The 13845-nt window shown below is 42.5% G+C and overlaps 1 protein-coding gene across 1 annotated transcript in view; it reads right to left on the reverse strand.

Moving 5' to 3' along the window:
* PTAR1 (protein prenyltransferase alpha subunit repeat containing 1) overlaps nt 1–13517 on the reverse strand; it is a 60475-nt gene extending 46958 nt beyond the window's left edge. Inside the window, exons 1-2 of the mRNA XM_088475708.1 lie at nt 13396–13517; nt 9063–9232 (exon numbers count right to left, since the gene is read on the reverse strand). Coding sequence (XP_088331834.1) covers nt 9063–9232; nt 13396–13481 — 256 coding nt within the window. The 5' untranslated portion in view covers nt 13482–13517. The remainder of the gene's footprint in view (nt 1–9062; nt 9233–13395) is intronic.
* Between the last annotated feature and the right edge of the window lie 328 nt (nt 13518–13845).

The following is a 13845-nucleotide window of genomic DNA, read 5'->3' on the forward strand; positions in this document are numbered from 1 at the left end:
CTACTGTAAAGACAATGTTGTTAATTCTATTTTTAACACTACACATACAGTATCAACCCGCCACCCACCGCCCAGGGGTGGCGGGGATAGCCCTGGGCCATCAGCCTAGGCCAGGGGTGCCCTGGAGAGGGGGATCCCTTTATTGGTGAGGTGCCCAACTCCCCAGGGATCCCTAGCCTGGGCTGACTAGCGGTCAGGGCTGATGCTGCGGCTGGGTGGCCCTGTGAAGGGCTCCCTTGGCTGTGGCATCAGTCCCCCACCAGAAAGGGTCCGGAGCTGGTTTTAAATATATGGGGAACCCCTAGCTAATTTTTTCTCCCTATATTTAAAACCAGATCTGGCCCTGCTGCTGGTTCTTAAATTACTGTGGAACCCTACACATTTTGTTCCACGTACTGGGTGGCAAGTCCGGGGCTGGTTAGGCTTTGGGGGGGGTGTGGGCCCTAAAACATTAACTCATTTTTAAACATTTACAGGAAGAAACATACACAAATCACAATGATTTGTATATGCTTCTGACCATCTCGCAGCTCAAGGGGTTGAGAGATTGAAAAGTGAGCTTGACAGAAAGTTTGCTCCTATCTCACCCGAGCTTGTCATCCCGATTCTGGGTAAATTTGAGAAATGTATGTTTTAGGTGAAAAGTACTTCCGATTTGGCCCCATTGTGATTTGATTTGAGATTGCTATCTCATCCGAGTTTTACGAGTGAGATAAGAGAAATCTCTCTCTAACTCACACGTCTTTTGCCTTTAGTAAATTTGCAAGTAGGAAAAAAATTAATAAATCACCCGAGATGGTCATCTCAACCTATCTCGAATCTTCGTAAATATACCCCTCGTAGTCTTATTAGCAGGTCCCTCTCTCCTCCATAATAAGTCTGACAATTGCATGCAGTATAACACTTAAAATGCATTCTAAACCAAAATAATAATATTGGTAGACAACTAGAGATTCTTATTTATATGCCTTCAATAATTATACATCACATTATATCCTCCTATTCAGAGGGGAAAACACTTTGCATTTTCCTCCAGCATGTGAAGAGTATCAGCCAGAAATAAAAATAAAGTTATAATCACACATGTAAGTACAGGTTGAAAAGGTTGGAACCTCACGCTATACTATAATGTAGAATATCAGGACAGAATAACCTCACTCATCTGTCTAGCACCCCAGACAAATATGAGAAGGTATCCATCCTGTAATTACTTTTTCTGCAAACATCATGTCTGGTCTCTGTACTTACAATGCAAGTGACAATCTTCAAAAAACAGAAAAGTGACTCATCATAATAATAACACAATATCCCCTCACTCTGATGAACAAAGAAAGACAACAAAGCTATAGCAGGAGCAAAATGATTTTATTGGGGTGTCTTCAAGCACCCTCAGTTGCTTGTACACATTGGAAAAGTAGGTGCACTTACAAGTTTTACAAGTGGGGTATAAGAAATGTAAGAGAAAGGAAGAATAATAATCAATTTTAGATAATATTTTCAACAACCCTCTAAACCCTTATTGAGTCTTCCCAAATATGTTTCTGCACTATCCCAGCTACTCCTTATTCATCATGGGGGTACAGTGATGTGGGCAGGGTGTCGGGATGAATCTAAGGGGGTGCTGTGATCATGGGGGGGTTGTGTGCAATCGAGAGTGGGGTGAAGCTAGTAAGGCAGACAAAGGCACCTAGCTGAAGTGCAGCAGGAGCGCTGCAGGACTGATTCAGTACCGATCCTCACTGCCGCTGATTTATTGCTCAGTTGGGGGGGAAAGTTCCCTCTGCATTAGAACATGTTTTATTTTCCCAACTAGTTGAACCAACCATTATTTGCCATTTTTCGGCGTGTGGGAGCAAATGGTTGATTATCCCTAATTCCCACTCGCTGCCCAACTATCATTCCAACCAGCCACCTAGTTGGCTGGTTGGAACAATATCGGTCTAGTGTGTGGCCTTAGATTTGGGAGGGGCGTGTCCAAACTCAGATCTAAATTGCTGTGTAAAAATAACGCTGTCCCGCATTTGTTGGCTACATGCAAAAGCAGCCAGTATTCACCCTGCATGCATAATAAATAAATGTATTTGCACCCCTTGTAGTGCAACATGGTGTGTCTATGTACACAGTTAAGGCCCCCACACACGGAATGATATAGCGGGCAATTCAACGGATTGGAACGATATCGCAGCTATATCGTTCCGTGTGTGGGCAGGATATCGTCTGCTGTGCGTTCCCGTGGGGTCCTCCATCGCTCCTCAAGATCTTTCTGCATGCACAAGAGATCTGGAGAGGGATGTAAGATCCCTTGCTGGTCTATGCGGGGAGGCGGCATATCGGAGCACTTCATGTGTGAGGACCGCCCGATATATCAGCAATCAGAGCGAGTATGGCATCGCCGGGTACACATCATACCTTGTGTACCCAGCTTTACTTGCTCATTTTTTGTTTACTCCTAACTCAGAAAACCTAGAACAATTTGCAGTTTTTTGTAGAGATGCATTTGATGCCAAATTCTTCCTGCACCAGTTACAAGAAGCTCAACCTCCAGACTGTCTCCATGCTCCTTGTAACATCCTCACACTACTACATGAAACCCTGCCCTCATGAACATAATCACAAGTGGGCAACATAGTTCCAAACATTTTAAACAGTCTTTTTTTTTTTTTTGTTCCCCCTCAGGGACATTTTACTACAGAGCAAATATATTTAAGATTGCTCAGTATTTGCTAGGACAGTAATGGGCAACCAGGCATAATTCAAGAGCCACACGTCCTACAAACTTGAAAAGGGCTGCATATTAAGTCCCAAAAGAATCTCAGCACATTACTCATCCCAAAGTACCGTCTGTCACTGAGCCAGAGGCTACGGACACTGAGCCACTGAGCCAGAGGCTACGGATGGAGAGCACATGGTACAGAATACACTGGACACTATCTCCTCCTCCCGCTGGTTATGCTGTGGACTACCCTGGCTGTAGAAGTTAGCTGCTACTGTTCAGCCTTATAATCTGCTTTTAAACAAAGCAGAGAATAAGCCAGATTGAAAAGACTAAAACTAGGGGCCACAGATTAAGGCTCGCCAGACCATTAAGGCCAACAGACCTGCTATTGACCACCACTGGTCCAGTAGGCATTGTACCACAACACCTATTAACACACAAACACATATACATAAATACATACATACATACATACATATATATATATATATATATATATATAGTAAAATTGTGCTTATTGCATCCATTACAGAGAATAAGAAATTGCATACTGCATTAGATTAGTACTGGAAAAATAGACACATTACTAAGAACAATTTAACACCTGGGATAGTCACTAGAAATTAGGATGACGATGTGCTCACTGCTTACTTCTTCTCTTGTGGATGTGTAAACAAGTCTCACTGACCCTAAAGGTACAATGTCCCCCACATAGGCACGCTGTACTCCACATACATGTGCACGCTACTTATTCAGCCTGTCGCATTTTAACGAGCATTCAAATGCTAAGAAGGAAGAGTGTTTGTCACAGGGGTCAATGTATTCCTGAGCTGTGCTGTTAACTGACTCATAAGTGATGGTAACTTCAGTACTTTTTTTATTCAAATTACTAAATTACAGATCTAATATTTTTTTTCTTACAAAACAGCCACAAAATAGAAAACAGTATTATGTGGTCTGTGAAGAATTCTTGTTCTTACAGTGCACATGCTCCATCTAGGTATCTTTAGTTGCTTTGATGTGAGAAGAAAGGACAAAACGTCCTAAATAACACATGAGAGCACAATCCACTTCTGTGAAAGCTGCCGCTGTTTCATTGATTTTGCATGAACTGAAAGCATTTGAAGGGCATAGGGATGTCTGGATGCCCACGCACTTAAGCCCTCATTTTGCCAGCTACTGCTCAGATAGTAAAGCTTTATACATATACCTACCATCTAGGTATCTAGTATTTCGATAAAAGGATGACACAGGTATCAAAGTGTTTTATCCCTTGTACAATATATTCACATTTAGACTTATTCAGCCTTCTAAACTTGGGTCTATTGTTCTGTTGTATTACAGTGGCTCGAGCAGAAATTTAATCAGTTTTCCCATAACCACTTAACTGACATGGTCATATAGGATGCGAAAGCAGCCAGCTGTGCTTCAGCTGACAAGGTGTGACCACACCGACCTGCTGCGTTTTTGAAGAGGAAATTTGTTCTACACATGGATCTCCAAGAACTCGCCAATTTCTGACCAGTTTTGCTGGAAAAATAGTCAGTTATTTGGTTAAAACATGAAAACTATTACCAAGAAATGACATGGATTACTCATGAATGTACAAGCCACTCAGCCACTCAGGGCAGTCTAAAAATCTAAAAAAATGTACGCTATGGAATTTATTTACAAGACTATGCCAACATAAACATAAAGGCATTTTCTTCATAAGACATCATAACTTGCCTACACAGTTAAGGGGGGTATCCACTTAGCGATTTAGCCATGCGATTGCATGATAACGACATGCAAATCGCGCATGCATCGGGCATGTTTTGGTCGGAAGCGACCAGCGATGCGCGTGCCCGCTGGTCGCTTCTGGCATCCGACATCGCCCGTACATGCTGGTCAACCTGACGATCTCGTTAGGTTCAGCATGTGCGGGGATGAGGGATGTGCCTGGACTGAACGAGTGAATGTTCAGTCTAGGCACATCACTAGCTATACAAACGAGAGCACGATTGCAATGTCGTAATCGTGCTGTCATTTGTATATCTACAAGTGGATACCTCCCATTGAGATGCACACACACCCAGATGCACAGATATATACTAAGCTCTGGAAAGTGATAAATTGGAGAGTTATATTATATAATTAAACCAAAAGCCATCAAATCTATTATTACCTATTACTACTTGTAATACACCTGGCTTTTTTTAATAAACTACCATGCTTTAAAATTATTTTTAACTATGAACCCATAATCCTCCCACTTTTAAATTTGGAACAACATTTAACATTAGTATAGACTATTTCCAGAAATTTTTTGTCGATGCACTTTTTGAGATAATCATGATCAAAAATTTCAGTTTGAATTTGGATAAAAGTTTTTCCTCACAAAGCCTATAGTTTTGTATATCATAGGAAAGGGCATACAAGAACACAGTAAAATGACTGCTATGGCAAAAATATGCTGGTTGTGCATTTTTTGACAGAATTTTTAAAACTTTACATATTTTTTAAACAGCATGAGATATTTAAACAAAATTTTGAATTTTTCTTAGACTACATATATACTCTCCATATACCAAATTTGAACAAAATCTGAGCTGGTGAGGTAAAATTTTAACAAAAAGTGTGTTGATTTGACACGAAATGGCACCTAGACGATATGCTCCATGAGCGATATCGTCAGTGTTTGCCCTTGAACTGCCGGCCAAACTACAGTGCATACACACTAAACAATACCGCTAACAATATCCTTGAGTGACGTCATACTGCCACATCACCGAACAGGCAGTTCCTGATGATATCGTCAGATTTACCAGAATGACGACAGCAGACATCGTTATCTCCCCTAAGGAGCGTGCATTGTTGGTCATTCGGACCTTACACACTAGACGATATGAACGATATCATTATCATATTCACTTTTATGGTCTAGTGTGTACACGGTATTGCATAAAACTCCCCCCCTTGATAATGTCATTAGCCCCACCCTTCTGAAATACACTAAATACATTTTGAAAAGCCAGAAACTGGGCATGAGATTGTTAAAAGTGCTCTATTTCCCCCATTCTAGCACTCATGTGACCAGCTTCACCATGAAAGAGAGGGAAAAATCTCCATGCCCAGACTTCCCATAGCCTTGCATCAAAAAACACAAGGGCCATGTTGATCTGTCATTCTAACTACACATTGCATTTCATTCAAAGTAGTGAAAAAAAAATGCATTAACATATTCAAGTGCAGATTTCATTATGAAACTCTGGGGGAGATGTATTAACCGACGATATAGGGGTTTAGTGGTATCACTGCACCGATACTGCTTCACCCCATGTACTAATATGGAGTTGGGTGGTAAATGCATCCCGGTCATTATCGGCGCTGTTATCTACAAGATAGTGCGTAGATTTGCCACCCAATGTATGGACAATCAGTGGCACTGACCGTTTCGACAGCTGCAAATGCCAACCACAACAGCAGGGACATCACTGTCCCTGGTTGTGGTGGCCTATTGGGCTCCGGGTTGTACATGAGATCTTGCGATGTTTGCGAGATCTCGCACATGCCCAGTGGAGCCTGCCGAGACGTGAGACACAGGGCTCTGGCAGGGATCACTGGAGGGGGGATTTTTTTTTATTTTCCCAGTCCGGCAGACGAGATGTTCATACATCTCGTCGGTAGTGCTTCCTGCTTCGCCTTGGCACGATCCATCCCGCTATAATACATCTCACTCTATATGAGGTGAATCATGATTTTTGCGGTTTTGGAAAAGTGGTTTTAAAAAAAATTACATACTTGCAATTATTTTTTTTCTTTGGGTTAATTGTCTTTGCCATGTGGGGAGAAATAAGCAAACTAAAGCTGTTTTTACAATATTCAAAGTTTATATGTATATTTTAAGTGGGTAATGCATAATAAATATGGATAATGTCGTTGGAATGTGACCAGGCCAAAAAGTGCCAAAATAGGATCAGCAGCAATATGGGTTTAAAATGTAGGAGCTGATCATTTTCCTTTTTGACATGGATATATTTGGTAGACACTTCAAAGGTTTGTAACCAAGATAACTGCTTTAATTTCCATAGATATTTGGGAGAGTTTAGCAAACCACATTTTAGCATAGAGGTTAGGTGGCAAACAAAAATTTTAATCTCTGCAGTGAGTGCAGCGCAGCATTGGATCACAGGAGCCTGTAGTGAGTGTCTTTTTTACACAAGACGCCTCCTGCAGCTTTTGCATATTTTAGCACAGCCGCTGCGTACAAAGATGCAGCGGCTGTGTAAAAGCGGCCATTTCTGTCAGGCCCTAAGTAACTGAAACTGCTCCTGAATTAAGGAGAACAGAGACAAGCCCCCTTTATCAGTCTAGCTCCAGACAAAGGACCCTTAGAATATGTAAAATCTACAGAGCTAGCCAAGTCTATCTTGAGCTGATCTGTTGAAGTACACCCAAGATCTGAACAAATGTACTGTTTGTTCTCATGTGGAGACCACTTTAGATTTTTAACAAACATTCAATGATATGGGCAATGTCAACATTATCCCATTGTACCCTTACAGATCTTGTTCCCAACAAATATAACTAAATCTGGAACAGATTAAAACATAGAAATATTATGAGAAATTAGAGGAATTACTCTTTAAAATGGGGCAATGAAGGGTTTATTTACTAAATGGTGTCTTTTCAAATCCAAGTATCATCTGTGTTTTTTGCCTGAAGAAGTTAAAACAGCAATACTATAAAGTTGAAAACCAGGTGTTTTCCACTTAATGGCAATTGCGGTTTTAAATTTTACAGGCAAAAAAATTGATAATCTCCCATTTATCTGGCTATGTCGTCCTCGTTATTTACAGAAACCATAGGCGCCGCTAGAGAAATCTATAATTTCTGCATGGACAGCCTTTTAATAGATTTTAAGGAAGCAGTAATAATCCCTTTTCTTTGTCAAAAACGCAGAAAAAAAAGGGTTTATCATCAATTAATAAATGTACCGCTGAGAGAGTCACAGTGACAACATCCTGGGGAGGGAGTGAAAATGAGCACTTTTTCCCCTCCGCTTGCAACAGTGCTTCCATATTGCCAGCTTCAGCTGGCATTATGTATTTCATGGTACAGTAACTATGGAAAGCTAGGCTTTTCACAGTTTAGTAACTTGCAGAGCGCATGATACCCGAACTTCCTACAAGGACGCGATAACCTCCGTTAATACTTAAAACAATTATAACCCCTTTTCAGCAGAAAAGTAAATATACCCTATCAAATTGAACGCAAATGAAGTAGTGCTGGGAAGGAGCTCCTGGAACTATTCAATTCTGCGCGCTGTTAGGTCGAAGAATGCCTGTTCTCGCGCCCTAAACATGGTGTTTAGTTGCGAGAACTGGCATTCTCCGTATAAACTGCACGGCGCGATGCTGTTTCCGCGGCGCTAAGGGCAGAAAACAGCATCGCGCCTGTACTTTTGTCAGATTTCTGCTCGCATACTTGGAGGGATGCAAGAAGAAATCCTTAATAGCGCGCAGAATTGAATAGCTCTGGAAGCTCCTTCTGGGCGCTATTTAATTCGTGTTCAATTGAATCGAGCCCTTAAACCTGAAATTAATCTTTTTCATTGGAACGCCAAAAGTTGCACATTATCACAGAATATAAAATTTCCTGGGATCCAGCAATAACCACTTTTGATGGGGACATATAATTTATAAGGACACTGAATCCCTAAAGGAACAATTACATTAGCGATAAAATATCCAAATGGTGCTGAATACTTTAAGTGACTTTTTCTGTGACACAATTATGTATCTCTGAAGAATTCACTTACAGATGAGACAAATTAACATTTACAAAGAGAGCTGACAATCTTATGCTTACAGCCAGAGCCGTAACTAGACTTTTTGGTGTCCTGTGCCAGAAAGAGCATTGGCACCCCCCTCATTTTTCAAAGGGACATAATGCACCCAAAAAAGGGCCATGGCCTCATGGGGAAGGGCCAGGGAAGAGATAGGAGAGGCCAGGAGATGCTGGGGATGAAATAAGAGGAAACTACAAGCAAGAATGATAATAAACAGAAATTTGATAGGCCCAAACAGCACCCCCTGACAAGTGGTGCCCTGTGCGATGGCACCGGCCGCACTACCCTAGCTACGGCCCTGCTTACAGCAGTAACCAAATAGGAAAGGATGGAAGTACTGAAGATTATAACCTGGTATTAAAGAAACAAATGTGTTCTGACTATACCTTCACCTTCTAGAGATAAACATGAAGAATGCCTTGTTTGTTAGTGTAGTCTTGACTTGGAATGGAAACACAATATAAAATGCATACTGTGTGCGCAAACTAAACCCAAATATAAAAACTTGCTCACCATCTCTATTGAGCCATAGCTTCTTCTGCCGATGAAGCAGGAGTTTGTTATGCACATAGGGCAGCAGGAATTTGATACACCAGCTCTCCACACCCAGTTTATTTTCTACTAGTACTATAGGGCTCCGGTTATACTTTGCTTCAGGGCACGGGATTAATCCAATTTCATCTCTATGATAAAGACAAATTATATATCAGTCACATCCCAATTAATCATAGCAAAACTATATTGTTTATTGGATCATATCTGTCAAATAACACAGTCAGATATGTATCAACTACATTTTTAATATTTTAGTTCAGACAGGGACAGAATATAAAAGGTGTATATTGTGTCAGGTACACAGTCCCACTGTACTATAACATGCAAGGCTTAAGTACAAGAATATGGCAGGATATATTATATTAATGTGCACAAAATAAGAATTCATATGTGTCTTGCATTGCCCCAGCTACATAAGCTTTTGCTAACACTCCGTACTAGTTTTCTGAAACCGTGCCAGATTTTCAGTGCAAGCTAAACAAGTAAACAACATGCTTACAGCTCATCCATAACAGACTGAGCATTACGCTCACACAGTTCTAGAATCATTATAAAAGTGAGCCATCCCTTCAGGTTGTATTCCCAAGTTATATGCAAGGTGCAAAAAAAGATGCAAGATATTACAAAGTAAAATGGATATGCCAGCTAAATAAATCATTGACATTTTCTATTAAGATAGTACAGAATTTAGTGGAATAAAGCATGAAACAGCGAAATAATGAAATAAATAGTAAAGCTGCATACACACGTAAAGATTTTCTGTCCAACCATCCAACTAGTTGATTGGTTGGAATAAAAATCTGGTAACGTATGGTAGTAACTGATGATCAGTAATTTGCTCCTAAATGCCAGAAAACAGTTGAAAATGGCCGTTCAGACAAGTTTGAACAAATTGTTTAATCGAACATTTAACAAACAACAGTTTTTGTCCATTTTACGGCGTTTGGGAGCAAATTGCTGATTGTCATTTGCTTTCATACCTTATCAGATTTTCATTCCAACCAATCAACTGGTTGGATGGTTGTACAGAAAATCTTTACGCGTGTATGCAGCTTTAATAACCAACATAAACACAAAATTTAACTAAATTTCTTTCAATTCTGATAAATGGCCATGGTAGGCAAAGAAACTTGTGAGAAACAGCTAAAAAGGTACCACACTGAGGGCCTGATTCAGACCCGGCCGCTAGATGCAGACGCTCGCTAACAGCGTATGCAAATTCAGCTAAGGGACGGCAAGGCAGCCGATTGCACGGCAAGGCATAAGCATGCCCACTATGCCTTGGCGTGCGATCACTTGGTTTTTGCAGACACCCACGAGCCCGTGTTTAGCCGCCCACTAGCGCACGTCATCTGCAGGAAGTGAATGCAACTATCGGTACATCGGGTTCCATTGGAACTGACCACAGCACTTGCGGTACACTGTACCCTACCACAAGCACTGCGAGCACTTCAGTGTATAATTCAACCAGGTGACGTGTACTATGATGCTGCCTGTTAATTATGCACACTTCTGAAACCGCGTTAAGATGCTCAGGCAAGCCTGTGTTCACACCTCCACTCCCCCGTTTCCAGTGGCCTGCCTGTTACCACTCACAAACGGCTTGACCTGTCACGCATTCAGCAAGGCTGTCTCTGCTGGCTGAGTGATTACTTTCCGATCGCTCGTACTAGTTTGCGCACTGCGATGCATACGCACTTTGCAAAACATTGCTCGTTCCGAGCGATCACTTGCAAGCAAACGAGTCTGATTCAGGCCCTGAGTATTTAATCATTATATGCATATCATACTGTGACATCTGAACTATCTTTACTGCTCTATTGAAGCTGCAGAAAAGATTACTTAGTAAATATGTTTAATTGATAACAGGCCTTTATTACAGCCAACAGTTAATTCGATTCACCCAAGTCAGTTTTCTTCCAAAATGTTACTCCTTTAGGATTTAGGGCCGTATTCAATTAGCCGAGAAAAGCCGTTTTCAGCTAAAAGTTTCCGCCGATGACATCATTTCGCCAGGCGGAAACTTATTCCCGTATTCAATTACAAAGACTTTTCACCGGAGCGAAAAGTCTGCGCCTTGTAACCAGCGAAAAAGATTTGAATCTGAATGGAGGCGGAAAAAAGTGCAGAATTGGGGGTTTGGGGTGCAAAGTTGCAGGAACACACCAGCAGGCTTGGGACAGTCCCCCAAAGGTAAACTGCGTCAAAAAATGTAAACAAAATACTTTAGATCACCCCAAAAAAGTACTTTTATTTTGGAGGCGAAAAAAAACAAAGTTGAGGGACAAACTTAAAAACTAGAGAAATAGACTCCAGTGGGTCTCCCAAGTATGCCCCCGGTATTTTTTTTTGTTTGCAGGTGTTTGCATAAGGTGCGTTTTTTAAAACATCACTTTAACAATTTTTAACCATGCTTGCACCCATTTTCATGTACCCCAAATTTGCTGGGATTACTTATTTTAGACAAAAAAAACTGCTAAATGCTATTCTTCACCACTTGTGCAAAGACGCTAATTAGCAGCAATTGAGAGCATTTCAGCACCCCAAATACCTTCAGCAGGGCATCTATAGTGATCCCCCATGTCAGTGATTCTTTGGGGGGGTGTCAGACTGATTTCCCCAAATCTGACACCACTTTTCGCCTGTTTGAGTTTCGCCGGGACGTGATTTTGCGTCCTTTGCAATTGAATAGGGCGAAAAGCGGCGACGAGCGCAATAGTTTTCCAAAGGCAAAACCAGCGATGTCAGCGGAAAGTCCGGCAGGCGAAAAGTCTGGGACTTTTTGCCGGCAATTGAATACGGGCCTTAAGGTGCCTACACACTTAGCGATATTTTACATGATTTGGCAGATTCTGACGCATCGTGACGACATATCGTGTAAAATATGCCCAAATCGTGAGTGTCCACTCACAATCACGATGCGCGACCCCGCAGGTCGTACATCAAATCTTCAGATCTGCCGTATGCTGTAGGGCAGATTTGGCAATCTGGGACATGAAGCACTGGAAAAAGTTAAGGTGCCCACACACATACCGACTTGCTCCCAATCAGCCGATGAACACGATTTCCCCTGAACTCTCCCCAGGCAGTCGTGGTCACGATATGGAGTTAAAAATGTCCAAACTGACTTAAGATCTATCTTGAAGCCAGTGCACTGCATCCCAGATTGGCTAATCTGCCCTACAGCACGGCAGATCTGAAGATGCGAGGTCCGACGAGCGGGGACAAGCATCGGCATCGTGATAAAGAATAGAAACTCACGATTTGGCTATTTTTTTTACATGATCTGTCGTCACGATTCGTTGAAATCGGTCAAATTGGATGAAAAGTCAGTATGTGTGTGGGCACCTTAAAGGATGCACATTGGACACTTTTTACACCAAATTGTGTGCTGGACTGCTGGGGGAGAGTTCAAGGGAAATGTTGGATCGTGAGCACATCGCCAAGTGTGTAGGCACCTTAAGTCCAGCAGAGGGGAAATCTCCCATATGTACCTGTCACCAGCAGAGAGTGCTTTGTTTACGGATTTTGTGATGCTTACAGGTGAGTTTTTTGTATCTGAAAAAAATTGCCAAGCTGAGCAAGTGCGTCTATGAACACAAGCAAAAATGTGTTATGCACTAATCCAAAGTATCGATTTGTGATTAGGATGTGTTGGGAGGCATCACAGGGCTCCCACTGAGTATTTTAAACAGGAAGAGCTGGAGGCTTACAAATAAAAAAAGCGAATTTTAGGAACTTTTTAAAATGAATAATGTGAAACAAGCCAACACTGACCAGACAGGAGCTAAGACGTGCAGAACTCATACAGCTGCACACAGTGCATTATGTAATCTGGGAACATGGCATCAAATGGGATGACCTAAGGATTATTAGGGCATGCAATGTGTTTGCAGCAAGACCATTCCAGGACACAGGTGCATTCTAGGATCTATCCCTGTAACGTGTGTATGTGTGAGTTCCCCGAACAGAAAGTGTACACAGGAGGCGGGACACTGTGCTAGTACACAGCAGCTCTGTAATGGGATTGCACTCCTGTGGGAGGACAGTCAGACTGAAGGTTACACAGCGGTGCAGCATCACACACACAGCCGGCGGGGAACCAGCTATAATATACAACGTGTGATGTGCCTGGATGTCTGCTACACACATGTCACACCAGGGGCTGCCATCCACACACAGCAGGACTGAAAGTTTACCAACTTCAGCATCGCTGCCTCCGGGCCGCCTGACAGCTAGCGACGTCATAATGCTGGTGTATGACGTCACGCTGGCTAGCAGTATCACTCACATGTTAGGGTTCCTGCGAAAGGCGCCGGTGATGTCCTTCACCACCCGCTGCACCAGCACCTCCACCTCCTCCTTCCACTCCGCCATCTCCGAGGCTGCTCCTGCGGGCGGAGAGACATGCGCTTCCGGGTCATCCTGACCCTCCCCCCCCCCCCCCGCACCGAGCACGCAGCAGCCCCATCCCCTCCTGCACCGAGCAGTACACGTAGCAGCGCCCCGTCCCTCCTTCCTCGAGCATGCAGCACCCTATCCTCCCTGCACCGCGGCTCTGCCGTTGTGCATCACCCGCCGCCGTGTTCCCTAGCTGCGACTCCACTCGCTCCTTGCATGAACGATTTCGTACTGACTTCGTTAGTCAGTAACGGGCGCAGGACCGGCTCCGGGGGGATTCCGTTACACTCCATTAAAGTATTCATATTCTCTCTCTGTGCATATTTTATACATGGTACAT

This window comes from Taudactylus pleione, unplaced genomic scaffold (assembly GCF_031769625.1).
Source record: "Taudactylus pleione unplaced genomic scaffold, aTauple2 ptg000177l, whole genome shotgun sequence".
NCBI lineage: Eukaryota > Metazoa > Chordata > Amphibia > Anura > Myobatrachidae > Taudactylus > Taudactylus pleione.